The sequence below is a fragment of the Rhinolophus sinicus genome, chromosome 5 (genome assembly GCF_057876585.1).
Source record: "Rhinolophus sinicus isolate RSI-liver-muscle chromosome 5, RSI-T2T, whole genome shotgun sequence".
NCBI classification, from domain to species: Eukaryota; Metazoa; Chordata; class Mammalia; order Chiroptera; family Rhinolophidae; genus Rhinolophus; species Rhinolophus sinicus.
In genome coordinates, this window is record NC_142505.1 from 104,751,703 (window position 1) to 104,779,606 (window position 27,904).

Below are 27,904 nucleotides of genomic sequence, written 5' to 3' on the forward strand. Positions count from 1 at the left end.
TGCTTTCAGGTACTTCATTTTGCAAGTACTAGAGATAAAAACAGTTCTGTTTTGTTCTTCAATAAAGTATTTAGTATTCCAATCCACAGGAGGTGGTGCTGTTAAAATATCTCTATGAAAATGCCTCAGGACTGCCATATTCATTTAATTTGCAGCCCTTACCAGGATTTTCTAACTCCCTATTTATAGATATTTTTCAAATGTGGATTTTAGGATGAACATAAACATTAAGGACCTATGTTGCCAAATTGAAATATGGTTGTAAGGGAAGGAAATGCTGCAAAACTCTTAAATTTATAGCTTTGTTTTCTTACTTAGTCCTAATAAAATTGAAGAGAACATTGAATTTTTGTTTTGGTTTTTTCTCTTCAAAGTAAAGGGGAAAAGAAAGAAAATGCTGTGACAAATCCTGGCTCTAAAGCACTAGTTCAAAATACGTGTTTTTCCCCCCCCCGCATAGTCCATAGTAAAATATAGTCCAATACTCCCCTGACTCATGCATCATTTTTGGTTTGGCCATGACGTCACCGGTTTTAAGGAAAATGAATGAAAACTTCTCGGAGGAAGAGGAGCAGTTAAATAGGAACCTGCTATCTTTAGTCCCTTCGTATAAACTCCACAATGTTAAATTATTTAAAATCCTTGATTTTCAGCATGCGCACATTAAAAGTTTTCGCACTAAGTGCCAAATGTTGCAAACAGCACTTTAACAGAATGATTTTGCTTTGATCCCTGTAGCAGTTCCTGAATAATTTATCACAGGTTATTGCCTTAATTCTGGAGAGGGATAGAGCAATAAAGGCAGATGAAAACACTCCAGTTGAAACACCTTGGGGCCTGCTCATTCCTCTGACACGGCTCTTTTGTTGGAACTATTTAGAGGTTATTAAGATGTGTCTCCAGAATTAAGAGTATGCTGTAAGGATGAAGACAGCCATCTTAATTCTAAAGACAAAGCACAATGACCCTTCACCTTCTTTTTCTTTGTTGTTATTATATAGTAGAATTATGAGGATAATATTATAGCTGCCCCCAGTAGTGCCACTACAGTAAAGGATCTGTCAGACTTTCCATTAGAAACCCTGTTTTGGGGGTCAGGGTGGAAGGAGCGGCATTTCAGCTGTTTCCCAGCTCATCCGTCTCACACTTGGCACGCAATCAACTGTTCACCATGCAGCGGACTGAAGAAGCACTGAGCAGTTTCTCCTTAAGCTATCCAAAAGGGAATCTTTAGGATTAGAGACCCCAGGCCTGCCCCCACTCCCCGAAAAAACCTCACTGAAAATATAGGAGCCGCTCACTTTTCGGATCAATCAGTGTTTACCAAGCGTAGGAGAAAGGCAACTTTGCCAAAAACCTCTTTGTCCTATTTTAAATGAGATGGTCAAGTGTGACTCCACCTCCCCTAAATTTCAATCAGACTACTTCTCGCTCTCTGAGATTGATTAAGTAGCCTGGTTGAGCTCCTAATCGTCAGTTTTCCTGTCTCAAACCAAAATTGGGTATGTTTTGGCCATCAAGAAAGTACTCAGTGTTGTTTGAGTATCTATATAGATTATTACAGTACTCTTGCTGCTATGAGATAAAAGATAATTGTTATGAGCATAAGAAATCTGCCATTTTCCTGCTCAGTCTAATCTGTTGAAAACATACATTTAGTTATTATATTGTTATATGCTTTCTCTGCTCTATCTTAACATTTTCTAAAATTAAGCATTGATATAATTTCATAGAGTTGAGTCCACTGGAGCACATCTGTTAACTTGGCATCTTTTAAGGAAGAAAAATTTGTGATAAAATAAGTAACTTTTCTGTGTAATGAGAATAGTCTAAAATATTTTAAGAGTCCTTTGCACTAGATACAAAGAAGCTAAAACTCATGGTTCCTATTGATTAATTTAGAGTTAAATAGTGAGTGCCTGAAATAGATGATAGATGATAGATAGATAGATAGATAGATAGATAGATAGATAGATAGATAGATAGATAGATGAAATTTAAGATTATTTGTAGAGTAGCCTGTAAGTGTACATAATAAAAATGGACCAAAAAGTCCACTTCAATAGAAAGACTTAGAGCTATATAGTCAGAATAGAATTGCTTAAAGAAGGCTTAAAAGATCTGTTTTGTTCTGGAGGCTGTGAGAAACGTGGAAAGCTGAGAAAGAAGGGAACAGGTTCCAGGTGGTGAAAACAGGTTACATAAAAGGCAAAATGGTTTTTTTAGAAAAATAGCAAGTCACATGAGAGAACTATACAGGAGACTAGTCGATTACAGAAAAACAAGGACTGGTGAGAGTATAAGAGAAAAAGAATAAGTCATTTAAAGAAGTAGAAACAGGTATTCAAGGTTTACAGTTTCAGAAATTCAAATAACCATCGTTTGAATGTAGAAACTATCCTTATAAACAGCTTCCAGTTATGAGTCACCTTTTAGGTGGCGTGGTGGAAAGATTAGAAATTACAGACCCCTCCGACAGATTAACTGTCAGTTAGTACTTTGAAATGATACTCAGCCATTGAGATGAGGGTCATGATTCACTCCCAAGTCTTTAATGATAATTTAAACACCTTCCTGAAGAGGTTTTCATTTATTACCAAAGTTTGAGGAAAAAGAAAATCTGGTCAAATGAAAAATTCAGAGACCATTTCCTGGCAAATATTTCCACTGAAACAGTATCTTCAGAAATCACAGTTGCATATCTCAATTATCCCACCCCCTTGTTTTGCAATTATGTTTATTTGTGCTCTTTGTTCTGACGTTCTAGCATCTGTTCATGGGTTTTCTTTTTCTCTTCCCAGGCATCATCCTAAGGACAGCTTAATTAAACGTCCAGAGTACAAGATCTCTTTTATTTTAGAGTCAAGCTTTTTGTTTTTGTTTTTCCCTGAAACTAAATATTTATGGAACACTTAGTATGTATCAGGCTCTTGTTAGGCATTTTTACATAAACTTACTAAATTTATTCCTCACAATGCCTCTGGGAAAGAAGTATCACTAGCCCCTTTTATAGATGAGAAAACTGAGACTGATAAATTGCCTTGCCTTAAGACTTACAGCTAAGAAGTAAAGCTGGAATTCAAAATCAAGTCTTCTAACATCAAATACAGAACTCTTTTCCTTACACCTTTTTGTTGCTTGGGGAATGTGAGTGAGGGCCTTTCTGCGTATGCCATGGTACCAGTCGGTCACCTGGCCTGTTTTATTTTGTCCTCAGTTACTAAAGCTATTCCTTAGGGACCTTTAAATGACAGTGTGCTTCCAGGATTGACTCCAAATTGCATAGTGGGACTGATTTCATGCAAGTCTGTGTGGTTAGGATTTGCTATTAAATACTGTCTAGACCCTGTACATTTCTGTTTTGTGGAATTATCAAGCCTCTTTTTTTCTAATTTGGCAGTATTCAGAAACAAAACGTATTAAGACTCTTAAATGTTCCTGTGCTACTAGAATTATGACTTAGCTCAATTTATAAGAATCAAAGTAGAGCTGGTCTGCAGACTTGATGGTCTGTTTGTTTAAGGAGTCTATGGTTTTCTATAGAAAAGGATCTGAGCGAGACATTTTAGCTAATGAATCAAAATCAGATATGTGGTCATTATTGCCTGATTATTACTCCATCTGCTCTGTGCTAACGTGAAAATCAATTACTGTGTCTCTTTCCCACTGACAGCGTATGTTGATCGGGCTGGCAAGAGATCTTCGAGGGATTGCCTTCGCACTGAACACAAAGACCAGCTACACCATGCTGTTTGACTGGATGTATCCTTATTACACTGTGACAATACCAGCTCTGTGCACAGAGGGATGCCAGGCCCCTGGCTTTCGTTTAATAGTATGGCACAGTAGGGAAGAGGAAACAAAGCTAAATGAACTAATGTGTAATCAGCTAAAAATTACAGCACAGTGGCAGCAGCGCAGATAACTGAGCACAGCATTTGGAGACCCAGCTCAGAGAGGTCACTTTTTTGGTGCCATTAAATATTGACAACTTAAAAGTCACATCCCCAAACGATTGTTTATGTGTGGAGTTGTAGGGGTAATCGGGCGAACATCTTTAACTCAGGACCAATGAATCCTGCCATTTGGCATTTTCGAGGAGATTTGAATTTCTACTCCATCTCCATTAGCAGAGCTGAGAAGGTCACTTTATCTCTTTGAGACTTAATTCGTCATGCTACAGCTTTTCATCATCATGAAAATATTAATGGGCACAGAAACGGCGAAATAAATGGTCGGGATTTTCATTTGGTACATGAATTTACCTTTGCCAAGGCTTAGCACAGAGAGCAAAATAAATTAAGAAACAAGCAAACATCCTCCACAGAAATGTCTCATCATATAAGAGTGAAAAGAACATGGACTTTGGTGTCAGACAGACCAGGCTTGAAATCCCAGCTCTTCATTTACTTTGTAAATCTTGGCAAGTCGTTTGACCTCTCTGAGTCTCAGTTTCCTCTTCTAAAAAAGCAGACATCCAGTATTAGGGCTTATTGTGATCATTAAAATAGTTAACACATTTTGTGTTATGTCTGAAACATGTTTGGTAGTCATAAATCTTTAATATTGTTTTAATAGTATTGTATGAATCCTCTTTGATCCTAATAGGAAGTGACAATTTGTGCAAGTCACATACATATAGTATAAAGCTTGCATGCCTTTACACATGAAACCAAAGCATATAAGAAAAATGCTAGAGCCTTAAAGCTATTTTATTTTTTGAGATAGATTATTTCTCAGTTGTTCCTTTCAAACCCTCCTGACCCAAACTTCCCTCACAAATTGCAACAGAAACTGCTTTAAAGTAATCTCCAATTCCATCTACTGAAATCACAGTTACAGCCCAAAACATAACTAAGTAGCAGGGGGTCTGGGCATATATTTTAGGGAGAACTCTACACAATTAAAAAAATAATTTAACATTAATTTGAGTACCGACTTACATTTTACTCATAAAACCTGCTTCATTAGATTTATGTGCCCATAGAAAGGTCAGAGATAATAATTTACGTGTCATTGAGGAATCATGTATGTCTTTATACCAGCATACAAGGTACGTGTGCAGAGATTATAGATTTTAACATGGAAAGTCATTGAATTCTCTAAACTATGAATGAGAAACTGGAATTACATAGGACCCTTTTGTTTCTCTGAACATAAACAGAAGCTCACAAAGTTAAACTTGCGTTTATTTGAAAGTTCACAAAATCCTAGTTTTTGCACTTTAAAATTGGTGGTGATCTTGAAACCAAGCTCCAACTCTAGGGTGCTCAGCAATTGATGTTGCATGTTTTCCTCATTAACAGTCTTAACCCAGAGTCAAGGTCAGAACCCTCTGCCTCAGTGTCAAAGAATAGAAATACCTTCCATAGTTGATAGGGCCTAAAATTTATAGAACATAGTGTAATTTCTGTTTTTAATTAAGGCTGTTTTCCATTTCCTGGCTTAACTCCTTCTTTTTGGCACCTATATAAATGAAACTTTTGTCCAGCAGATGGCAGAAAATAGCAAACGGAAAACCTTGGGATCTAATGTTTTGTTTTGAACTAGAAACCATTGTCTCCTCCGTTTGACCATAGATGTTGATGTTATTAGGGTCAGGGGCAGAGGGCGAAGTGTCGGTTCTGCAGGAAGCTGTGTTAGATTGCCAAACGGGGTGGCCTGGTACGAGCCTTGCTTATAATAATTGAGTTTCAGTAGCAAATCAGCTTCCTTGGGAAAAGGCCAAAGGCTTTTCATAATTGTATTGACAACAAAATGAATATGATAAATGGTGTTCATTCAGTTGAGACAAGATTTATCGTTTTCCTTTGGGCCAGGGATGAAGAGCAAATATTTATAATAATAGTAAAATTTGTTTAAAAGTTACATTATTTGATAATTCAGAAAGCTTTATTAAAATATTTCGAAATACTTTAAGCAGTTTCAGGTGATAAAGTACAGATTCTTTCCAAAGTATTCTAGTAATGTAAAAATGAATAAGTATATGATTAAAAAAACATGCATATGAAAGTCATTTATTCTTCCTGAAATATTGATATGTCAAACCGTCAGTGGTGATTCCCACATTACTGCTAGGGAAAGTGTATTTGCCTTTTATCCACATAAATGTGTGTTCTTTAATTTGTTATACAGTCCTTAGCATGCAGAAGAAACATCCTAGAAGAGCACATGTCATCTTAAAGTCAAAATGCATTTTATTTATGGTGATTATTTGATAAAATGCTATTTTAGTGGTTAGCTATTTAATTCAAAAACATTTCTATAAATACTGACTGCATTAACTGCTACATGAACTACATTGCTCATCACTCTGTCCTTCCAAAACTAAATTGCCTGAAACTACACAGCAGCCACAGTTGATAAATTGTTCCACTACTGGAGAATTGAAGAAGAATCATTGATACACTTCTTTGCTCCTATAGTGAGAATGCAACAATAGAAAAGCGCCTTACCTTGCAGTGTATTAAGTTACCTTGTTTAAACGTTTCCCAGATCATACTTAGACTGAAGTATAGAAATTCAGAGGGAATTGAAAAAAAAATTAAGGAAGGTATATTAGTGCTGTTTCCTCATAGTGTTTTAATTGTCATAGTCTGATCTTTGAGTCCACTGTTTTTCACTCAAGCAATCTGTTTATTAATATGCATAAAAACATTATACAAAGGCAAGGCAAGACCATGTGATATGTAGATGAGCACAAACTCTGAAATCGGGCAGTCTTAGATTCCAGTTCTGATTTCACCGCTTCAGAACCTGTGAAGTCCTAGGAAAGTTACTTAATGTCTCAGAATCACTGTGTCCTCCTCCCTAGGGCAGGGCTAACAACACCTCTCTCACAGGTATGTTGTGAGAAGTGAGTGAACTGACATCGACAAAGGGCCTAGTACCGTGTCTGACACAAAGTAAATACTCCATCACTGTTTGTAGTTCCTTTTCCTAATACAGAATGAGACAAAGGAGGCCCAGTTGCTTACTTATTCAGCAGATGTTGCTAAGGAATATGTTAGGTTTCATGAAGTCTGTAGATTACTTTGAATCAAATCCTACCCCAAAATGAGCATGCAGTTTAGTAGAGTCAGTTAGATACCTACATAATAAAGTATACAAGGTGAGTAGTGCCATAACAAAGATACAGATGGAGTGATGGCACTTAGCTGGGGGACCAGGAAAGGCTCAGTAAAGGGGAAGATGTTTCTTTGGATCTTATCAATTAAGTGGGATTGGACTATTGGAACTGCAGAGTAAGAGCTTTTCAATTGGCCTGAGCAAGTTTAGGAAGGGGAGTAGTGGAGAAAATGTTTTGTTGTAGATACCACTTATTTCAGGGTTGGAAATGCAGGTTGTCTAGGACTCTTGAATATCAGGCTAAAGAATTTCGGACCTTATTCCATAGATAGTATAAAGCAATTGATTGTTTTAATTGACTGACAAAATCAGAATTATATTTCAAGAAGAAAGTAATCATCAGTATGTTGGACAAAGTGAAATAGGGAAGAAAGGAAAACTGAAAAATCACTGCTCGGCAAGCATTTTTTGAGTGCTCTGTGCTAGGTGCGAGGAATGAATAAAAGAATTGCTTTTTACAAAAATGAATAAAACAGATTGCTCTTTAGAAGCTCACAGTCTAGTGGATGAAACAAATAACTAAGAAACAATGTGTTGTAACAAAGATGCGGGCAAAGGACCATGTGAACGTCTAATAGGAAGAGATTGGAGTTTTTGGCAAAACAGGTAGGCTTCCGAGGGAAGGGAAGTAGGACTAGTGTTGAAAGATGGAGAGACACGTATTTGCCAGACAGAAGGGAGAGGAAAGGTTTCCCACAGTGTCTGCCTTTGTGAACAATTCAGGGAATTGCTGTAAAATGAGCTCTGAACTGGTAGGCTATTTCTATTTTGGAACCACCTCCTCATCTCCTAATAGTTTTAACAAAAACTCTTGTTGCCTTCTAGTACATTACGCTGCTTCCTCTATGAAATCCCAGAGGGAAAGAACTATGTTTTTACTCATTTGGGGGGAGGTGGTCCAGCACATAGTAAGTACTAATAGCTATGGATGGATGGGTAGATGGATGTTGTGAAAAAACAAACCTCATAATCTTTGTTTTTTCGTATTTGGCATCTTATAAGATAATATATCCTAATGCTTTTGATTCTTTATTTATGTGATGTAGACCTTTGAAGTTCATTCAGAACATGGAAATGAAAGCAGTTGGATCTGTGCTCTTCTACCAAAGGGCTCCCACTGCCTTCCTCTTGTCTATATGTATAGTCCTCACAAGGCCACTGGAAAATGAAACTCCTCGAGTGGGTTCTGTTCTCAGCCTGTAATCTGAGTCTGGCAGTCTCAGTCTGAAGCCCTTTGAACCTCCCCGCTTGGTAGCCCTCTACTCTGCGCTCCAGTATCACTCATTTTCTCGGTGGCAGTCACCTCTGTCAGAAGCGTATTAGAACTGGCACCACTCTCATTCTGCACAGGGAAGGGAGCGTCCCCTCATATCCCCCGGCCTATCCCATAGTGAATGAAGCATGCTCGGAAAAGTATGATGGTCTGAGTGCCTTGGGAATGCCTGCAAAGGGCTGTGTGTGCTTTTGCTGCTATTAGATCCTAAGGTTTGGGGCCTTCCAGTCTTCTGAGGAGGCCTCCAGGTGCTGTCCACTAATGATCACGGAGGTTGCTCGTGGGAGCCTCGGGGGAAGATTCCCCTGTGTTCCTCTGGCACTGCTTTAGAATTGAGCTCCTCAGAGCACCGCTGTTTATGTGTCCTCTACCCAGGCTTGAGCACGAATCCCCCAGGAGCATGAATTCCCTGGCCCCTAGCAAAGTGCATAGCATGTAGTATCTACCATCTATCAGGAATAACATTTTCTAATCCATGGGGGGAGAAAACAGTAAATTATCTGACAACAGCCAAAATAGAACTAATAATCAAATTTGTTGATTTTTTTTCATTCACCTGAAACCCCACACTCACATATACACTCACTTCTTATCTCCCATCTCTGCTTTATTTTCCTTTGTAGTACTTTCTAACATATTCTGTGTCTATTCTGTTTATTTTCTGTCTTACTAGAATGTAAAGCCTTTGAGGGCAGGGATTTTTTAATGTTTGGTTCAATGATGTCTCCAGAGAGTCTAAAACAGTGAATAGACGGTTACCGAATAGGCCTTCAATAAATACTTGTTAAATAAATTGTTTTAATAAAAACAAATACAGCCGTAACATGATATGTCCAGGGAGGTAAAAGAATTGCTTTGTGTACGTTTAAGGGGCATACCACTCTTAAGGTATTAGCGGGCTTATTTTCATTGACTGTTATGTGAATTATTTCCTAAAGCTTGAATGTGAAATGCACATTTTAAAAGAGTTAAACTAGCTCTACTCTAATATGCTATGCCTCATTTTTAGTTCTACTCTAATATGCTTCACCTCATTTTTAGGTCGTCCAGTTTACAGCAACAAATATTTATTGAAATCTACTTTGTGTCGTGTCCGTGCATACAGTAAGTGCCGAGGCCCTGCCCTCGAAAAGCAGATAATGTAATAGGAGAGATAAAGTGCTATGATAGCACTGGCACGGGGTGCCACAGCCATACACAGGAGACACACCTACCCGTCTGTGAGAGGGAGGCTTCTTGGAATCATCGGCATCTACAGTGAAATCTGAGGGACACACAGGAATTAGCAAGGACGTGGTGGGGAAGCACAGGTCTTTGCCCTTTGGAAACTCACCACCTAATGGGGCAGACAGATAAGCTACCAACCCTAATACAGTGTGTCCTAAGAGGCGTGGTCAAAGTGCTCTTTGAAGGCAGGTGAAGAAGAGATTGATGGCTTTTGACAAAGTCGAGGAAGTTTCACCATCCCAGGTGAAGTGAAGCTTGAGCTAGGTGTGGGAAGACAGGAATGTATTAGGCAGGAGAAGCCACCTCTGGAGGGATGGAGACGAGAGCTGGTATGCGTAGATTTTCAGGGAATCGAGTGGCTGAACCATCTATAGGGTAGGAGTGCTAAGAGATGAGACGGGAGGGAGGCAGGGGCCAGATAGCAAAGGGCCCAGGATGCTGTGCTGAGGAATTCGAAATTTATTCTAAAAGCAGGGGAGAAAATTGTCATCTTTTTCACCATGGAGATCTGTATCCATACCACACAGAAAAGGAACACTATTACATGATTCAGTCAGCACTTTTCATCTGAAACCAAAAGACAAGTAAGTACATTGGGAAACATCAGAAAGAGACCTAGGGATTAGGGAACCAAAAAGGAAGTGAAGGTAGAGGCCTAGGAAGAGTTACTTCTGCTGCCGTTTTAGGCCTTCATATTGTATGTGTGGGTCTGTTTGGGAAGGAGGAGGCCAGGTATGCTTAAAGAGCCAGTCGAACTGAGTCTGTTTTCCAGGTTTTGATGGTCTTGGCCATTGACTTCCCAGAGGCGTACGGTATTGATGAGGATGTTGGAGCATTTCCCCTTGGGTGTATGTACGACACGGGACTATGTGTTAGCAACCCTGACTTGGAGTAGATTGAAAGTTACCCAAAGCTTTTTCTTCAAGCTAGCATCCCCAGTGTTCCTTGGAGCTGTAGTGGGACCAAGCAGAGCAAGTCAAAAACGGAGAGAAAAAAAATGTAGTTATTTGTAAGCTGGGAGATGGTACATGGGGTTTATTATTACTATTCCCCTCTACCTTTATATATTTTTAAAATTTCATAATAAGCAGGATTATTTCTTAAATAGTTTGATACCCAAGAAACTCTGATAATAACAATTCAAATATGCTTTTATCCTCATTAACTACATTTATTTTCCTTTTCTACAATAGTAAACATAATTCTTTAAATGTGTTATTTATATGATACTTTAAAAATGTGTCTTTTATTTATAGAGTATGCCAAGAATAAAGCAATGTAACATGTGGGATAGGTGACAAATAAGAGCAAATCATTTGCAGTCCCAAAAAAAGTATAGCTGTTCAGGTTGGGGAGAGCAATTGATAAGATCGTCATAGTATACTAAACATAGAACAAGTGTGCATTGCCTTTTTTCTTAAGTGGCACTAATTTTCAGGAGCAGTGTTTTTTTGACCCTTAAATTCCTTAGCAGGCTTTATAAAAGTTATCCAACATATCTTCCCATTCTGCAACGGGCTATTGAGCGGTGGTATGGAGAGCCAGCATGTACAACACCCATCTTAAAGCTTATGGCAGAACTGATGCAGAACAGGTAAGAGGTGTGATGGGGGAGTGAAAAAAAGCAATGTATTTGGCAACAGTCTCCAGAGATGAGAACTCACTGCCTTGGGTGTATATGTATATTCAAGGTTTAGCAAGAACCAGCAACCAAAACATGATCAATGAATGCAATAGAACTAGCGACATAAGGCTGAGTCCTTTTGGGAGAAAGGATATAGTATACTTAGGTATATATGGGAAATATGGAAATGGGGGGAAAAAATGAAAGGCTACAGCCCCCATTATTTAAAAAAATCAGATACAATATGGAGGAAGGGCAGCTATTTTAACTGTTTCACTGCTTAACTGCAATTCTGTAGAATTTTAAAGCAAGAGAGAAGTTTAGGGGTCGCTGAGTTGAGATGTTTCATTTTATGGATAAGGGAACTGAGTCCCAGAGCAATTCAGGACACATAGTTTGTCTCAGGAGCCCAGGGGATTGTTTTTGCTTTGACTTCTAAGTTATCCTTCTTCCTCTATGCCAAGATGCATGTATGTGGATGATTTATGCACTCACAATTTTCATTTAAATAGCAACTACAACACTTCTCAGAAATTGCCTCGTTGACCTTATAATTTGCATAGACCAGCAGTGATTCAAATACTCTGCATATAAATATTAACAAAGATGTAGCTAAAAGAGAAAAACTGCAATAAGCTAATTGGTTTACTGCTTTAAAATATGTCACTGTGAATATGGCTTAGCACCAAATTACCTGTCACTTAGCCATCCTGCTTCATCAGTTCCCCTCTGTAAACCGCGTGCTGGAAGGGAGCTGTCCAGACAGGGAAGGAGTAAGGATTGCAGCTCTAATTTTACCTCTGGTGCTGAGTTTTTCACAGCAATCATTTAAAATTTTTAAAGCAAGAAGTGGAAAAAGACCTGGCAAATAAATAAATGTGAGTATTCTTTTGAAAGCTATTAGGTTTTTTTCAAACCATTCTCATAGGTGATTTAAATACTAAAGAAGAGGTTACTATGTATTTTATATTAGACATTTAGTTTTTATTCAGTTGTAATTTTTCCAACCAGGTAATTGACATTGCATATTACTGAGCTAATATTCAATACTAAAGGAAGAATCATTGCACTGTATATTGTAAAGTATTTTATATCCGCCATAGGCAGATCATTTATATCTCACAGTTGTCTTAGTAACTATCCAGTGAAAATTGGTACTCTCAGAAAATGTTATCTTGTCTATATTTGTCTAGAATCTAATGTGTATTACGTATTTACGTTTCTTTTTTAAATCAGTACTCACATACCAACAATAATATTTCTAATAAGTTGTCATTGCATTTAATTCTAAAGCAGTTTGAAAAGCATGGAAAAGCAACAATTTATTCTATTCCTGGCAAACAGGACTTTGGTAAATGTCTTTGCTTTTTGATATTTCTTTGCCCTGCTTTCATATTTTTTACTAATCCTTTTATAAATATATCATTATTTCTTGAAAGCGCAGGAGCAAGGCATATCCGCCAACTGAAGCCAAAGTGATGTTAAAAAAGCAAATATTATTTCAGAGTGGCATGTCAATCCTTTACTCCGTTCATCCCGTTCCTGCACCTGTCAGGAACTGGGGAAGTAGAATTGTGCTCATTTAGAACTTCTGGGATTTCTTTCTGTTTACTTGAGCTATGTGCAATGGAAACTATGGTCGGTATGTAATTTAATGTGTTTGAAATATGCTTGAAGTATCAGATGGTTCATTATACAAATGTGCAGTATTCAAGGTACCTAGATTTCCTATCTGTCACTTTAGAATTTGTTTTTAAAATGTATATTGGGCACTACAGGAGATCTCAAATTCAATCTCTATCAAAGTGTCTCTATAAACTTAGACATACACACCCGAGTTTTTTATTATTGTCTATGAACCACTTTGCATGAAAGGAGAGGGTAAGAGGTCTGTGATATAGGATGTCCCGATATTGTTTTGACAAACAAAACGTGAATTCTTTGAATCAGCAAATAAGTGAAAATAACTTTTCTTAATTGTCCTAGTATTTTTACAGTGAGAAAATTAGCATACATATTTTTATCAACACTAATTTCATGGACTGCCACTTTTTAAGAGGGATAATTGTACTGCTGCTACTCCTAATAAGTGAAAATGCTAGGCATTTTAAACCTATATTTGGTTTCTTTATCTGCACATACAGTCTAATTTTTTGTTATATTTCTTAGATCCCAGCGTTTGAATTTTGATGTATCATCTCCTAATGGAATTCTTCTCTTCAGAGAAGCTAGTAAAATGATTTGCACTTATGGTAGGTATCTTTTTCCATATTTGTCTCTGCAATATAACTTTATCTCTTTGGAGGAAAGAAAGATGTTAGTTATTTTGTTATTTTGAACTTCATATCTGTATGCATTTGTGAATTGGGTAATAGGAGTGCAAAAAGCCAGGTAGCTATCATATTGACATCAGGAGAAGTCAGCAGCGTGCCTCTGACTACAAATCATTCCTGACCAACTTGATGAATTTCTTTTGGATAAAATTGCAGTGTCAATAGGCAAAGGGAATACACTAGGTAGAATATTGAAAAGTTATAGCATATTCAAAATGGCTAAATCTTACATCAGGGAGTTTGCTGTCTTGGGTGAAGGAATGCTTAGATCGGTGTGTCACCAGCACTGAATTCTGGGAAATTGTCCTGGAGCAGTAAATACTGTCCTATAGGGACTTTGGGGCATTACACCCTGGAATCAGAGTTCAATAGTAAAGACTGTCCTTTTCAATTATAGTCCAAACATTGGGTTAGTAGTTAGAATTGGGCCTTAAAACTACCGTGAACGCTAATACTGCCAATTCTGATAGCTTCATTAATGAGATTCTGGATTCTGACTCCTTTGTGTAGCCAAGGAATGGGGATAGGATGGGTCAGTATCGTCTGTGCTCTTGCACACACTGGACACCGGCGACGAGTGGGCTGTGTACAGTACACGTCTCCTTGAAAGGTGTTTCCCTGTGTCCTCTTTTATTTTCTCTTCTTTTTTGCCTGTCTGTTCTTACTTTCCTAAATCAATAGCCATCTCCAAGTACATTTGGTCTCAAAAATTACCTGTGATTCTCACATTTCTTTTTGAGTACCCAGAAACAGGTTTTACAAAATTTTCTGAAGCTTCTTTTGTGTGTGTGTGTGTGTGTGTGTGTGCACGTGCGTGTGTAGGAGCAACCATTAAAAGCATGTTACTTTTTAAAAAATAAAAGCCTATTTTTTAAAAAGCAGAAAAACAATTGTTTTAAATTGTTTTTACTTCAATTCAGAACCCATTCTGGGGCTCTGTATGCATTGTAGGTAGGCCTCTGTTGAAAACGCTTAGTTTTAATGGTACCTTTGATTTTTAGAGTTTGAGACTGTAAGTGTATGGAAACCATGGAAATCACCTAATTAAAGACAGTAAACTTGCACTGTCTTATTTTCATCTGTACCAGCAACTACATTGCCACAACTTTTGCATCTGTTGAAAGTGGACACATTAGATTCATATGAAGTAGAAATGCTTTGCCTCCTGAAGGTAAAGTGGACCCCTTTTTAAATATTCTCAATACAGTTTGCCATACTTCCCGTATATTCTAATTCCTCTCCGTGTCTTACTCTACAAAGATAATATGTCTAGACCTTTTTTCCAAAAGCATAATACCTTAGAAAAAGCATAGTTTGGGGAGATGAAAAGATGCGAATACCAGTCCTAGTACCAACCCTTACCAACTCCACGACCTTCAGCCAAGACAGCACACCTCTTTGAGCTTAGTTTTCTCATACAGAAATATAAGAACACAGTCGTCCCTCAGTATCTGCGGAGGATTGCTTCCAGGACCCCCCACGGGCCCCAAACTCCATGGATGCTCAAGTCCCCTACCTGAAATGGCATCGGATTTGCTGATAACCTATCCTTGCACAGAGGCTTCATTCGCATGGATTCAGCATGATCCTCGGCCCATGACAAATTCAAGTTTTGCTCTTTGGAACTTACTGGGATTTCTTTTCTTTTCTTTTTTTTAAGATCCACTGTTGGTTGAATCCACAGGTGCGAAACCTACGGATGTGGAGAACCAACTATAGTGAATAATACCTACTGAGCTACTGGACGTGTCTAGTTAGGATTCGAGGTGGTTAATTGAGGTGGTTAATTGAGCTACTCTGGGTAAAGTGCTTGCCTGGCACAGGCTATAGCATGGAATAGGTAGTTAGTGAACGTGCCTGTCCTTGATCCAGAACTGTTCTCTTGCCCGCACAGAGCCAGCCTGACCACGTCACATTTTTGTTCAGGGACACCTCCTCCTTAGACCACTGCTCTGCTTCCTTCTGCCTATAACAAAGGTTGAATTTCTGCTTCTTCGCTTTTTAAAAGAAAATAATACTTTCCAATATGAAACAATGCATGTGTAAGAATTTCTAGTAGTCGAAAGAGCTTTATACAAATGTTAGAGTCCTATTATCAATCACAGTTATAGCTTTCGTTTCCCTCTTTCTGGGTCTAGTTTCTTTCTCTAAGTCTAATTTTTCCTTTGGGGCTTATTCATGATTGCAGTGGGGCTGAGGAGAGCAGGAACTTCTTTCTCTTGCAGCATACCTGGGTCTCTAGGACAGAATGTATGTCCAGCAAGTGCCACTAAAAGGAATCCAGGACAGTACCAAATCTATGGGCTTCAAAAGCTGTCCAGCCCTCTCTCAGGTTGTCTGACATAAACCAAGGCATTGCAACAAAAGTTGAGGACTATAACTATGGAAGGATTACACTGGAGGAAGAACAAGAGGAGATAGAGGGAAAGAGAGGAAAAGAAAGAAAAAGAGAAAGGAGGTGGAATGGAAAAGAGAAAAACCTTCAAAGCATTCTTGAGAAGGACAGCCAGTCAGGTGTTTTCTTACCCTGAGGAAAGGCTAGGCGATTAGGCTAAGGCTCTGCTCCTCAGTTTGGACCAACAATAATGGACCGATAATAATAATTTGTGATCGACTTTTATGTGCCTGCTTCTGTCCTAGACCGTTTATCACGCATTAGCCTGCTGAATCCTCAGGGCAGGTATTAGCTGCCACCCATTAGTCATTGGCCTTGGTTAAGTTCCTTGGCCTCTTTTGCTTCCGTTTCTTGTTAAACAGAGAAAATAACACCTACTTCATAAGACGGTTATGAGGATTCAATCAGATTGTACATGAAAGGCCCACAGACCAGTTAGCGACTGGTTATTGTTATGAAGAAATTGAAGCCCATGGAGGTTAAGAGATTTGCCAGCTATGGCACAGCTAGTGGTTAGTTCAGTTGGAATTCCATCCAAAGTCTGTATGACTTCAGACAGTAGTCTTTCCGTATTCCTTATTGCTATTTGGGAGTTGCCAAAGGAAGATTGTGCCTTGGAGATTTATGACGAAGCGCTGCTCTTTTAAGTATGGTGGTTTCTTTCCTAAAACTTAAGGGAAATCAAGTGGGAAACTGTCCTTCAGCTTTGTCACCAGTGACTTTGGCACATGCTCTTTACATGGAAGGATAGAAAACTGATTCCCGTGCTGGCCCCCATCAGCCAAGCTGATTTCGTCTGTGTTTACCTTCTGTAATGTTTTATTACCCATGCTTTTACCTCTGGAGATTTTAATATGCTCATTGGAGGGAGGTCATGGGGTTGCCACGCAGGAGTCTAGAAGATGAGGGAAAGAGTGACGGGGAGGACACAGAAGAGCCAGCATTGTTTACATCTTTGGTAAGCCAAGGTAAAGGAAGGGGAAGCCCATGGAGGAAAGAGGCCGGAACAGTCTGTGATCCCTTCTGTCCCCATCCTCTCTGGGCTTCTTCTCGGCTCACCTCTCCTGGGCAGTATTTGGGGAGTCAGTGACGGGGGCGGCACAGAGGGGGAAGGGCTCGTTTCCAAATGCACCTGATTTGTCACATATTTTGTGGGATACCTCCACCTCTCTGCTCAGTGAGACTGGCAGGAAAATAATACTTTTGATATGCTTTTATTTATCTACATTCTGTCATGATATACTTTGATGTAAGTTTTTAATTTTGCTTCAGCTCTCTGCTGCTCTCGCCGTTACAGCTCAGGGTCAGCAATGAGGTTAGCCACAGTAGCACAAAACAATTTCCTGTTTGTACAGCCCAGGTAACATTTGGATGAGGATTAAATTTTACCACATTTTCTACTAGCCCAAGCCTATTATTTCTAATGAGTTTTAAATTGCTTCAAGAACATGAGTTTTAAAACTTAGTGCTATGATCTGTGCCGCCCGAGCAACTTAATAAAAGAAATTTCTTTCTTAAATTTTTTGGTTAAAATGTTGCATGCAGTGTAATAAATGTTATTACTTTGGAAACCTACTTCTCAGTTTTAAGAACTGGATGTTTTTTATGCTCAATTTCCATTTGTCTCATCTTTTCTTCCCTTTGCCTCTGGGTCCTGGTATCTTTAGTGACATCTGTTGGTTGAAGAGTGCACAGAAGGGAGAAATATTGATTGTTTTCATAAGATTGGCCAAAATGGAACTGATTTTATTCCTTCCTAGGTACCTTATTTAAGAAAGCTCATGTGTGAAAAGCTGAACTTTAAAAATGAATAGAACAAGCTGTGATTATTCACTATACATAAGAATTTACTTCAGGGCTCTTTTAAGTAATATATGTTCCAGGTGCATTTAAGGTATGACTTAATATGCGTAAATTGAATTTGTAAAGTACAAGCCACTGTTATTTATTATGACCTAGATAACAGACCAGTGGTTTTCAAATGGGGTTTTACAGAGCCCTCGAGATCTATGAAAGTGCCACAGAGGCCCTCCAGAGAGGGGACAGGTGGGGACCCTACTGCCACTTGGACCAGAACCACCCAGCTATATAGGTACACTAGATTTGTTTGTAAAGGGTGTCACCTGTTTAAAATAAAAAAATATGAAAGAGCTTGGAAAGTACTGGCATGTACTATGAGAAGTGTTGTAAGAATGAAGGATTATCATTGTATACTTACGGTTAAATAATGACAAAAAGTAAGGCCAAGAGAGGGTTTTGTATTTTTTTTAATGGAAGAGGTAATTGCCTGGTATGTATTCCAATGAGATGATCTAACAGCAAAACAAAAAGTGATTGATAGGAGAGAGTGAGAGGAAAATTGTAAAGTACAAAAGAGGAGATGGTTGGGAGCCAGTTGAACATACTGAGGGCTTAGCTTCTACAGAAGACAGTGAATGTGAGATGCTAACCGATAGGCAGACGTGGTAGTGAACGTTTACAGTTAGAATGTAGTCCCAAAAGTAGATTTACACATTTTTATATTTTTAATAAATATTACCAAATTGCCCTCTAGAGTGGTTATACTAATTTACATTCCCTACAATTTTCTTAGTTTCTCACAGCCGTATCAACATTGCATTGTTTTACTCTTTTTCAACCTGAGAGGGAAATAATAGTCCTTTCCAGTCTTCACAGCTTCAGTTCTGTCCCAAACTCCATGTCCAGGGGCCTTGGCTGGTTGGCACAGAGACAGCAGGTTGAGTGACCTCAAGTGAGGGACTATCAGTCAGCAAGCTTGCGGTTCTCCCCCCATAACTGTTCTAATGACAAAGGAAGGTATTCACCCTACAGAGCTGTCAGCTAAGTGGCAACCTCGCTTTAACATTTTAGAGATGAAAAGGGAAAACAAAAAGGTGAATCAGTGTAATGGATTGCTTTGTAAGCCGGGAAATATCATACTGTTAGGTCTTCCTGGTACTCTGAGTGCATCTTATCCCTCGTACTTTTTCTTTTCTAAGTATTCCTTTAAGGGCACAGACAACTGGTAGAATGTGGGGTAAAGAGCCACAGTGTGGCCCCCGCAGCCATTTCTCTGCTTAAGGAGCAGGGCAAAAGCAGTCAAAGATAAGGCATTCACCTTACTTTGAATTGTGTCTTGGAAGGAAGTGACATTATTCCGCACCACACACGCCCGGCTGCCCCTCCTCCTCTTTTCCAGGCCACAGTCCCCATGTGTGAACCTCCTGCCTGTTAGACCCCAGAAAGAAAGGAACCCCCAGTCCTCTGTTTCGTTACAGTACTTTCCTGAGCCCTGGGCCAGTCACTGTGCTAAGCACTTTACATGTGCGGTCCTCTTTCCTCCACATAAAAGCCCTGTGAGTTACAGGTACTGTTAGTATCGTCATTCTTAGATGAGGAAACTGACTCGCACACGATAGTAATCCGCTCAGAGTCCAGGGTAGGGGACGATGTAGGATTCGAAGCCCGGGACATTCGACACAGAGGCCTGCGGGGTTCGTTACTACGCGCTTACGCGTTGTGTTTATCTGCCAGTAGAATATGAGCTTGTCCTGCAGTTCTCCAGCTGAGGCCTGTGCAGGAAGCCGCTCCCCTCGGAGTGTAGGGAGCCTCTTCTGAAGAGGAAGGCATCCTGGAGTCAGCCACTCAGGGAGGAGGTAGAGTCTCAACGAAAAAACAAGTTTGAAAAGAAATAAATCTGAAAGTAGGTCTCAGATAAACGGAAATGACTGTGTGTGTGCGTGCGTACACACACACCACACACACACACACACACATACACCATTCTCTGAATCAGTGTTGGAAGCTAACCGAAAAAAGGCTTCTCCAAAAGGACGGAGAATAGAAGTTAAGAAAGAGGAATCCAAGCAGTTAATATGAGCTAATAATGGGAAAGAATTTCTAATAAGCCAGTTCATCTATGTCGGGGGTCCTCTGTGCTTGTTTTCCTGATTATTCAGTGAGGGCCCTTCTGTTGCAGCATGTTCAAGAGGCAGCACGGCACCTCCTAGCTGGTGCCTCCCCGCCCGGGCGCTGCCTTTGGCCAGGCTAACCGACCTGCTCCCGGCGCTCTGTTCCCGCGCCCAGCGCAGCCTCAGCACCCGTCTTACCCAGGTCTAACGCTGGGGCTGTAACAGCACCTCATTTTCCCGCACCCAGTTGTGGCAGATGTAGTCAGTGGGAAACAGTTACAGATCTTCTTTCTGAACTTGGAAAGTTTCTCTTATTTCATTAAGGAAAGTGTCATTTCCTTTTGTGCTGCTACAGTAGTACCAACGTGGCAACTTTGGTTCCTGGCTTCCGGGGCTGCCAGCCTGGCAGTGCCTTCATCTCCCAGCTGCCCCTCGGTGTGCAATCCAGCGCCCCCTCTAAGAGGGAAGTTCTGGGAGGGAAGGAGCTGGGACTTTCCGGGTGTGGGGTGGGGCAGGGAAGGCAAGGATGGTTGTCACACCTCAGAGGAGCCGCAGAAGCGAACCTCAGCCCTGTCACTTGTGTTCACAGTAACGTGAACCTACTGCTGGGTTTTAAGCCTTTTGGGGACAAGGCCTCCGACTTCAGTAAGTGCTGTTGGCTGAAGCCGAATCGGAGTGAATATAAGGGGACTTACAGTCTTTTGTAGCCATCACGAGTGCCACCCAGCACTTGGGCACAAGGAGATGGTTTCCTATTTCCAAAATATTACTCATCCTACTTTTGTGAGGGCATGATGGTATGTACACCATTTACTATTTTAATTAACACAGACGTATCTGAAATAGTCCAAAAACATGCCAAATTGCAACTTTAACAGAGAGGTAACAGTTGTGTTTCTAAATAATTAATCCTTGTTGGCGATAACTTATCCAGTCCTTTACAATCAGTTTTTTCCCCCGTCGCAGTTCTTGGTCTCCTCCATCTTTTGCTGAAGAACAATGGACCTTCACTTACCCCATAAGGATGTCAGCATTAAAAGCTCCCAAAACATGACCCTGTTTTCTCCCTGTGACCCTGGCCTCCCCGACAAACCCAAAAGGCGTAGACCACCACCACCACTCCCAATGACTGTAGCTCTTCCATCACATGTAAGCAGTGCTTTCCTTTCCTGGGAAAGGAATGGAGGAGAAAAGTCTTCTTTGGTTTACATTGAATTTGAGGCAAAGGTAGAAAAGCAGTGGTTGAGCTTCTCAGACCTCCATACCTGCGCATTTAATCTACCGGGAATACACTCCTCTCCCTCCACGTTCACCTGGGAAACTGCGGTCGATCCTGGAGAAGTGACCTGTTCTGTGATGTCTTTCCCCACTGCCCAAGCAGAGTCAGTCTCTTATCATCCCACAGCATCTTGACACACATCTCTGATAGTGTTTGTTCCCGCATGTGGAATTCTTTATTTACAAATACATTTCCTCCACCAGACTGAACTCTGTCAGAGCACAGATTTTCATTCATTCATTTGTTTTTCCCAGGACCTCACACATAGTAGCCATTAAGCTAATGGCTATCATATTGAGTTGAATCTGTCTGGAGCTTATTATATATCTATAAGGTAAGTTAGGATGAGATCATGAGAGAGGGTACAGAATTTGGTACAGAGTAAATTCCAAGATATGCTTCAGTCTTCCAGACGGTGGTTTTCTCATTCAGGTGTATAAATGATAAGCAAAGCTAGATGGGCTTCTAAGGATACACAGAAGAAAACCTGTATATGAGAATGTCTCAATAAGGCAGACCAAGGGAAAGAAACCTTCACCTTCGGCTGCTCCTGTGTTTTATGCTCTGCTAAAAGTGTTGGTCTTTCTTAACCTCTTAGTACACATGTGATTACTATAATTAAACATATCAGTCAGGATTCAAATGGGGAAACAAGCGTTATGACATGGAATAGGGAATTTATTTTAGGAATGAGACCTTGTACTATTTTGGACAAAGATGGGGAAATGGGTCCAGTGGAAGTTAAGCAGAAAAATCGCTGACCAGCCCTCCTGAAACAATGGCATGGACGGACAAGTTGGAGCTGGCAGGGAAATCTAGACGCTGCACACATGCAGTGCTGGAGTGGGGCCTAGAAAGCATGTGAGGTGAGGGGCGCTGGTGGCGTGGTTAGAAGTCAATGAGAGATTGTTGCTCTGCGTCACTACCACGCTGTGAGTTTGCTGCCAAGCACTTGGCAGTGAGCTTGGGGTCTGGTCAGCGTGGCTGGTATTCTAGTTCTAGATGCAGAGCAGGAAAGAACAAGGACAAACTGAAACTTGGTGGCAGTTCTACATCTTCTCACTATCTCTAATCACGAGGACCTTAAGAAAATCGTGGCTGCTACTTCACGTCCACCTTCCCAATCTCACACAAATTTCTGTTTTGCCCAAATCTAGCTCACAACCATACAAAGAAATGGGTTCTGGTAAACTTAGTTCTTATTTAGCCAAGTTGACGCAGTACAAACCCACAACAAATCTACCTCTAAATTTTGTAAATTGAATTTAGTTTCTATTTTAGAAGCAGTACTCACTTCAACAGGAAAAAGCAGAGCTAAGAAACATGTACAACTTTATATTTTTTTAAAAAACATTCTTGGGTGTTGCCCAGTAACATACCTTACTTCCTAGTACACATTTCAGAAACAAAGTGTTGGTTGTAAATGCCAACTACTACAAAAACAATTTAAGGTGATTATATAAACATTTCTTTGTATTTCGATGGTCAGTCTAGAATTTAAGTATAGTTTTAAAAACAGTCATCTCTTGAGATCTGAAAAAAGGATCTAATGAGAGAAAGGAAGTAACACTTACTGTGTGCTGTGCCAAGAACTTCTGTCTTATTTCATTTAATTCATATCAAACCTGTGAGGCTTTCTCAAAGTGAAATAACTCCAATCAAGTTCATAGAGAAAGGTTGAAAATTCACCCCAGAATTGACAACTCAAGCTAGGTTATCTTTTTCTCTTGATTTGGTTGTTTACTCCCACTTTTTTTTAACTTCTTGTTGGAGAATGGATAACACGTACATTGAAGCACATAAAGAACTAATCTTAAGAGGACAAGTCAACGAAGTTGTACGTGTCTGTGTTATCTGTGTGTACATTCAGATAAAAACATGTTTCCTAATACCCTCGATTGACTTTCCTTGGGCCATTTGTATTTCCCAGGTAAATTGTCTTATATATTTATATCTTTCATTACGTGGACGGTGTAATTCTTAGAACTGTGTAGGGGGGAAGTGAGCATGAGTAGTCAAGTGAAAACGGTAAATCGCGTGCCTCCTAACTGCTTTGAATTGCATGTACTTATATCACTTTCTCTTTCTGCATTTACCCTAAAACAGGTAATCAGATCCTGTCCCTTGGGAGCCTCTCAAAAGATCAGATTTATCCAATGAAACTCAAGGGCATCTCCATCTGCTATTCAGCTCTCAAATCTGCCTTGTGTGGAAATTATGTCAGCTTTGGCGTCTTCAAGTTGTATGGGGACAACCATTTTGACAACGTTCTCCAGGCCTTTGTCAAAATGCTGCTGACGGCGTCCCACAGTGACTTGCTGGTGAGCAGGCGTGCGTCGTGGGAGTCTGTGCGTGTGACATGTGAGGTAGCACCACCACAGGCTTAGAGTTGTGCGGACGAGCCCGGGGAGTGAGTGCGGCACTGGCACGTTTTGTGTTTCAGGACAGCGTCTTGATTTAACTTCCAGAATTTGAACAACTATGGTGGCCGTATTTGTATAATTAAATGTGCAGTGTCTAAAAGTGCACCTTCTAACACATTGCTCACCCAGAGTACTCCAGGTTCTGCATCTAGAGAAAATGCAGTTAGCAATATCAGCTAATTGCTTACAACTATCCTTATGATTCAAAAAAGGTCTGTGTTTCCTGGAGCAGAAAATGCAGCGTTGGCTGCAGAATCTCCTCCTTTCTTCAGTTCTACTCTGTCTATTCCCTTCCTGTGTGGCCTCCGTTTCCATTAAAATTCTGGTGTCGTGGACAGAGTGCTGAACTGGAAGCTGAGTGACCCAGTGTGCAGTCTCCGCTCTGCCACTCACTAGTCGTTTACCTGAATAAATCACCTCCTCTATTTCTCCAGGCTTTAATTTCCTCACCTTTCAAATGAGTAAATTACACAAAGTGATCTCTAGGCCCCTTTTCTACTCTAGCATCTAGTTTCTATGATTTATGTCAGTGTTTCTCAAACTTTGAGGCCCATCAGAATCACCTGGGGTGCTTGTTCGAAATTCAAATTTCCAGGCTCCTCCACTGAGCTGTGTCATTAGCAGACTTTTTTTAAACGTCTCCACCTGATTACACAACCGCTAATATAGGCCCAGTGTGGTTGTAGTAATTACTTCCGTCACACAGCCTAATTCATGCTCAGGCTTTCCCACCTGCTCCCAGCCCAAGGTTATAAGTAGATCTGGGGCCATCATTAGTCAGTGTAGGGACGGAGTCCCAGAGAGCAGTTTCCAAGCTCTTGGCCTCACGCGGAAATGTGCTGATTCGAGTTGTAGATGGCCATCAACTGTGATCAGGTGACCATCCGCTGTGGCTGGGTGGCCGTCAGCTGTAACCAGTGAACCATTAGCCACCAATACAACTGTCGTGGCTACGCTAGCAGGCGCAGACTGTGGCTAACAAGTGTGGTTAGCAAGTGGATTGTGGGTCGTGTTGATCCTATTTCCTGTGTCTCGCCCAGCCGCCAGCGAGACTAGGGTGCAGGAGGGCCAGTGGATGTTTGCTTTTGTGTCTTGACCAGCCGCCATTGAGAATATAGTGGTATGACTCCCCTGTCTGTGGCTCCGTTGTTCCTTTCTGACCTCACCATATCCTGCGTTCTTTTGGGGGGAGCGGGAACTGAGCCCCTGCATGACAGTCAGCCTGCGTGAGAAAGGCTCCTTGACGTTCTAATGGCCTCGCTGTACCCTCTTCCACCTTTCTAAACTGGTCCTAGTGGAACCAGATGTCGAGCCAAAGTTGTTAATCCTCTTTGCAGTAGAATGGAATTGCTCGATGAAGGCTGCCTGTCTGGGAGGAATTACAAAGCGGAAACCTGACTCAGGTCAGCCATGTGTTCAGCCCTTCACTGAGGGGCTCTGTGTTACAGTTAAGGTCCACCAAGAGAACCTGCTATGCTTCTAGGAATTTCTCCAATCTTTTTTCCAGTAGACATGCAAACTTCGAACTCAGTAATTCTCAAAATTGAGGGTACAAAGGACTGCCCTTAGCGTCCATGTTAAAAATGGCCATTTTGGGACCTCATTCCAGAGCTTTTCATTTAGTGAGTCTGCGTTTTTAACAAGCTTCCCATGTGATTCTGACAGAAATAGTCTTAATCTTACTTTAAGAAATATTGCTCTGGTTTATTTCTCTTATGCATGGGCTTTTTTGATAACGGTTTGAGTTTCCTCTGAGGTTTTCCAGGTGTTTTTCTCATGCACTTATCTTTTGCCTATAGTGTATGGTATATATTAAGCCATTTACCAACTTATGATTTAGTTAGGTGGGTTGGCATTGTGTAAATACAGCGGACTATGATGCCAAATCCTGTTATAACAGCAGATTTCTCTGTGTTAAAAAGAAAGTGAGGGTGCCTGGTCACTACTAAGCACTATTCAGTGTCACAATATTCCAGTCCAGAAAAATAATTCACAGTCTTCTAAATTCCATATTACAGAGATTTTCCTTACACTTAAGTGTTACCATATAAGGTAAAATTCAAATTGTATACTATGCTGTAGCTTCAAATTAGGATTTCTAGAGATCAAGAGATTCCCATTAGAACCCCTTTAAATGCTGAATTGAGGATCATTATGTCATTGGTTCCATATATTTATTTTACATTTATTTTGTTTAAGTAAGTTTACCATTTCCAATGTTATAAATGGCCGTTTCCACTGGAGTGGAACGTGTCTCTTGCTTCCCTGTGGCTTGACATTTAGTATCTGTGTTGTAGCAATATCGGAAACTGAGCCAGGCTTACTATCCACTCCTGGAAAGTCTCACCCAGGACCATATGAGCTTCATCACCAACTTGGAGCCTCCCGTACTCCTGTACGTTCTCACGTCTATCTCAGAGGGCCTCACTACTCTTGGTAAGTATTATGGAGAACATGGTTTCCAGAGGAGAAATTTGACTGTGGTCTCTTAATGTCTGTGCCTATTCAGATAACCGTCCCACCAAGGGGTGGGGAGGGGGCGGGGGGTGAGGGAATAGTGTACCCAGAGTAAAAGATTATGGCTATTACTTGCAAGTGAGAAAATGCTTTTTAAAAATATTTTAATACACAGTTTATTTTTAATCAGCTTTAAAAAAGGTACAATTTAAACACAAAATTCATTGATTTTAAGGGAACAGTTCACTGAGTCCTGACAAATGTACATATACAGTCATGAACCACAACAACCAAGATGCAGAACGTTTTTATCACCATCGAAAGCTCCCTCGTGCCTCCTTCTAATCAGTCCTTTCCCCTAGCCCCAGCCCCAAGGAGCCACTGATCACTTTCTCGCATACAGTTTGCCTTTTCCAGAATTTCATATAAATGGAATCATGGAATATATAGTCCTCTGTGCCTGTCATCTTTCACTTAGCATCATGCCTTTGAGAGTCATCGGTGTTGTTTTGTGAATGAGTTAGCTTATTCCTCTCTCTTGCTTGAGTATTATTCCATTATATGGATTACCACCATTTGTTTATATATTCACCAACCGTTGGACATTTGGGTTGTCACCATTATTTGGTTATTTTGAATAATGCTACTATGAGTGTTGATGTGCAAGTCTTTGTGTGGACAGATATTGCTTCTCTTGGGCAAATACCCAGGAGTGGGATTTCTGGGTTGTATGTCAAGTATGTTTTCAACATAGAAAACTGCCAAGCTATTTCCTAAGGTGACTGTACCATTTTGCAGTGTATAAGGGCTGCAGTGCCATGTATCCTCCCTAACACTTGCTATTATCAGTCTTTTTAATCTTAACCATCCTAGTGGAAGTGAAGTGGAATCTCACTGTGGTTTTAATTTGCATTTTACTAACGAATAATGATTTGAGTGTCTCTTCGTGCTTATTTGCCATTCATGTGTCTTCTTGGTTAAGTACTTGTTCAAATCTTTTAGCCATTTTTTTTAACTGGTTTATCTTTATCTTGTAAGAGTTTGTTATATATTCTGGGGGCAAATCCTTTCTCAGATATATAGTTTGCAAGTACTTTTTTCTGCCTTGGTTTGTCTTTTTATTTTCTTAATAATATTTTCTGAAGAGCAAAAGTTTTTAATTTTAAAGAATTCCAATTTATTATTTTTTTCTCTGATGGTTCGTGTCTTTTGGGTCCTATTCTAAAAAATCTTTGCTTAACCCAAGGCCATAAGGTTTTTCCTGTTCTCTCAGAAAGTTTTATAGTTTCAGCTCTTGTGTTTAGGTCTATGATCCATTTCAATTAAATTTTTGAATGTAGTATTATGAGATAAAGCTAAGATTCCTTTTTTAACATGGCTATTCAGTTGTTCTGGCAACTTTTGTTGAAGAATGTCCTTTATCTATTGCATTACTTTGTGCCAATTTTATACTGTCCTAATTTTATAGTAAGCCTTTAAATCAGATAGTATAGCCTTCTAATTTTGTTTTTCTCTTTTAAAATTGTCTTGGCTATTAAATCGTATTGTCTTTTAAAATTGTCTGGGACCTCTGCCTGTTTATATAAATTTTGAGTCAACTAGTCAGTTTCTCTTGTTAGGAAATAAAATAAAAGTATTTTGTATTTTTATGATATTATAAATGCTGTTGAATTTCAGTTTTGTATTATTCTTTGCTGCAATGTAGAATTGCAATTGATTCTTGTATGTTGACCTTGTATCTTGCAACCTATTAATTCTGGTAGCCTTTTATAGATGTCTTAAGATTTTCTACGTAGATGTATCTGCAAATACAGTTATACCTCTTCCTTTCCAATCTAGTATATGACTTTTTTT

The 27,904-nt window shown here is 39.9% G+C and overlaps 1 protein-coding gene across 8 annotated transcripts in view; it reads left to right on the forward strand.

Annotated features, from left to right (window-relative positions):
• Positions 1-27,904, forward strand: part of RANBP17 (RAN binding protein 17) — a 255,550-nt gene that overhangs the window by 190,914 nt on the left and 36,732 nt on the right. For all 8 annotated transcript variants that reach the window (XM_019741153.3, XM_074313890.2, XM_074313893.2 and 5 more), the window contains 5 exons: positions 3,674-3,762; positions 11,115-11,222; positions 13,422-13,504; positions 23,277-23,491; positions 25,891-26,029. In XM_019741153.3, coding sequence (XP_019596712.2) covers positions 3,674-3,762; positions 11,115-11,222; positions 13,422-13,504; positions 23,277-23,491; positions 25,891-26,029 — 634 coding nt within the window. The remainder of the gene's footprint in view (positions 1-3,673; positions 3,763-11,114; positions 11,223-13,421; positions 13,505-23,276; positions 23,492-25,890; positions 26,030-27,904) is intronic.